We start from the raw sequence: 3236 nt of genomic DNA, 5'->3' as shown, positions 1-3236 counted from the left end.
TGGAGTGGGTTGCCATTTCCTTCTCCAATGCATGAAAGTGAAAATTGAAAGTGAAGTCGCTCAGTCGTTTCCGACCCTCAGTTACCCCATGGACTGCAGCCTACCAGGCTCCTCCGTCCATGGGATTTTCCAGGCAAGAGTACTGGAGTGGGGTGCCATTGCCTTCTCCAATATGCCTTGTTAGCTTGTCTTAAATCAGTTCCCCAGCTATAGGAGTTCTGATGTTTCTTATTCTTCATGCCTCAGAAACTCATAAGACTGAATGTGACAGAAGGCTGTGGGCATTCGCCAATAGATTTGGTCAGTTGGTATCCTTATGCAGAAGCATCAGTTATGTGTCTCTGGATATAAGAGCTCTGACTCTGATATACAGCTACCAAGGAAGGGTAACTGATCTGCCTGGTAGCCAATCTGACAGTGAGGACAGAGGCAGATGGCTCCTACCCTCCCTGCTCCTTGCGCCTCCCTGTAAAAGCTGTGATCTCTCTGAAACCTTCCTGGTTTCAATGCTGAATATTGCTGAGCATGTAGTGATGCATAATAATGATTAGCATTTATTATAGCACTTACTGTAGTGTGCCATAGTATGCCAAGTGTTGTTCTAAGCCCTTTAGATATATTAAATATATTAACACATTTAACTCTCCCAATAACTGTAAGGTAGACACTTCTATTATCTCCGTTTTACAGATGAGGAATCAGAGGCCCAGAAAAGAAAAAATCACTGGCCCCAAGTTACACTATTTCTAGCCACTAAACTGGGGTTCAAAACATGAAAAGTCTAGTTCTAGAGTTTGTTTTCTTTAAGATGCCCATTGTGAAAGAAAAAGTCTTAGATTCAGCTCTTGAGAAGCTTTTATTCAAGAAAAGCTGTGATAAAGTTGAAGCCTGTCAAAGACGCAAGTGCTAAACACAGAGATCTGTCCAGCTATTTACACTACAGACGGCTAAAAGATTCCTGACATTGTGACCATGAGTGGGAGTTGTTATTGGAGTTCCAAGTTTGGATATGGTGAAATCACCATCTCTTCTCCTTTCTAATTATACATGGAGGCTTCACAGAGATTAGCCTTGATGAGCTCTCTGTGTTGTTCTATCTGCCAGGTGTTTGGCATGGAGTAAGCAGTGATTCTTAATCAGGGGTGTGCCTCCCTGTCTCACGTGAAACCTTCTGAAAACAGATGCCTTCGGCTCTGCACTTGGCTGGTTACGTCTGTGTTGGTGATGCTGAGGTGCAGTCCCAGGAGAGAACTGAATGTGGGCGTGGCACCTTTGGGTCATTATACGTAATACACCACTCTAAAACTTAATGGTTTTAAACAGCCACGATTTTTTGTTTCTCATGATTCTGTGTCGGCCTGAGGTCACTCCCTGGCCAGTCAGCTGGGATGGGAGCTGGGTTTATCCTCTCCCTGTCATCTTATCTCCTCAAGGAGGCTAGACTAGCCTTCTTCATGTGATCGTGAAAGTATTCAAGAGGGTAAGTCTCAGGGCATGCATATATATCAATTTTCTGCCTGTGTCACATTCACTGATGTTTCTTTGGCCAAAGCAAGTCACACTGTCTAGAATCAGTGTGAAAAGGGAATACACAGGGCTTGGTCACTGGCAGACATGATTCCTCGGGATTACCCCAGATGTAAACATCTGACTAAAATGAGCTCAATGAAAGGGCATTTATTATACGCACTCAGAGCTCATAAAACCTCGGGGAAAACTCTGTAACCTCCCTTCTGGTCCTCCGCCATCATGATAGACCTGCCATCTCGATCAGTTGTAGTTTCTGCCAGTCTGCCCATTTGCTTGTTGTTCAGCGGCTAGGTCGTGTCCAGCTCCTTGCCGTCCCATGAACTGCAGCACGCCAGGCTTCCCTGCCCTTCACAAGCTCCTTGAGTTTGCTCACACTCATGTCCATTCAGTCAGTGATGCCATCCAACCATCTCATCCCTCGATGTCCCCTTCTCCTCCTGCCCTCAATGTTTGCAAGCATCAGGGTCTTTTCCAATGAGTCAGTTCTTCGCATCAAGTGGCCAAAGGATTGGAGCTTCATCTTTGGCGTCAGTCCTTCCAGTGAATATTCAGGGTTGGTTTCCTTTAGGATTGGCTGGTTTGTTCTCCTTGCTGTCTAAAGGACTTTCAAGGGTCTTCTCCTTGGTGAATGTTAATCTGAGCACCAAGTATATGCTAACCAGCAGTGAAATGCAGTGAACAAAAACAAAAAAATTCCTGCCCTGTGGAGCTTATAATCTGATGTGGCAGTGGTGGGGTGTGCAGGTGGTGGTGATGGAAACAGGCAATTTTAATAAAATAGTGATGGGAGGTAGGGAGTTGGAGGTGGTGGTGGTGGTGGCAATTTTAGATAGCCCGGCCAGGGAAGGCCTCACAAGAAGCGACATTTGGGAAGGGTCAGGACAGAAGAGTACATCTGATTGGTTCAGGCCAGTGTAATGATTGGTTGCTTTGTGCTGGGAAGTGTCTCCCAGATCTGTAGTAGTGGTTGGGGTAAAAGGGAAAGGGAGATGGAACAAGATGGGCAGGGGGAGACAATGACCAGCATATTGAACGCGGTTGTGGCGCTTTGTGAACTCTGTTGGCTTCTCTAGGCTGGCTTTGAAGTGCGGATATAGAGTGGAGAGACGGGACATGTGTATTCAGTACCTAATGTATGCTGAGTATTGAAAAGTGTATTTCATTTAAGCCTTTCTACAGCCTTGTGACGAAATTAATATTATTTCTGCCTTGGGGGATTCTGAGTGGTGAAGTAACAACTTAGATCCAAGAAGGGAAGATTCAAGGAGAAAAATATAAGGATATTAAAGGAAGTCTTTGAGTAGTATAATAGATTTAATGCCAGAAGAAGACATAAGTTAAATGACACAATAACTGTTTAGAAGATTTTGTCACATACATGTCTCTTACAATAATTCAGTGCCTTTACCGTCTTTTCTGTGTTTTTATTTTCTGACAGGAATGGGTAACTGCCACTGACATCAGAGTAACTCTCAATCGCCTGAACACTTTTGGAGATGAAGTGTTTAATGACCCCAAAGTTCTCAAATCCTATTATTATGCAATCTCTGATTTTGCTGTGGGTGGTAGGTAAGTAAGCCATTAAATAACCTTGAAAGCCATAGAAGCTTTGGTGTAGGAGTGAATGCAGCCACTTATTTACAAGGGCATTAGTAATGTTGTTAGACCTCATTATCCTGGAAACAAAGTAACTAGGTTTTCCAAAA

The 3236-nt window shown here is 44.0% G+C and overlaps 1 protein-coding gene across 1 annotated transcript in view; it reads left to right on the top strand.

Moving 5' to 3' along the window:
- LAMC1 (laminin, gamma 1 (formerly LAMB2)) overlaps positions 1 to 3236 on the top strand; it is a 170125-nt gene that overhangs the window by 126556 nt on the left and 40333 nt on the right. Inside the window, exon 5 of the mRNA XM_010853130.1 lies at positions 2969 to 3099. Within this exon, the coding sequence (XP_010851432.1) occupies positions 2969 to 3099 (131 nt within the window). The remainder of the gene's footprint in view (positions 1 to 2968; positions 3100 to 3236) is intronic.

This window comes from Bison bison, unplaced genomic scaffold (genome assembly GCF_000754665.1).
Source record: "Bison bison bison isolate TAMUID 2011002044 unplaced genomic scaffold, Bison_UMD1.0 scf7180017864322, whole genome shotgun sequence".
NCBI classification, from domain to species: domain Eukaryota; kingdom Metazoa; phylum Chordata; class Mammalia; order Artiodactyla; family Bovidae; genus Bison; species Bison bison.
The sequence above is the reverse complement of the archived record's forward strand: the minus strand, read 5'-3'. Positions and strand labels throughout refer to the sequence as shown.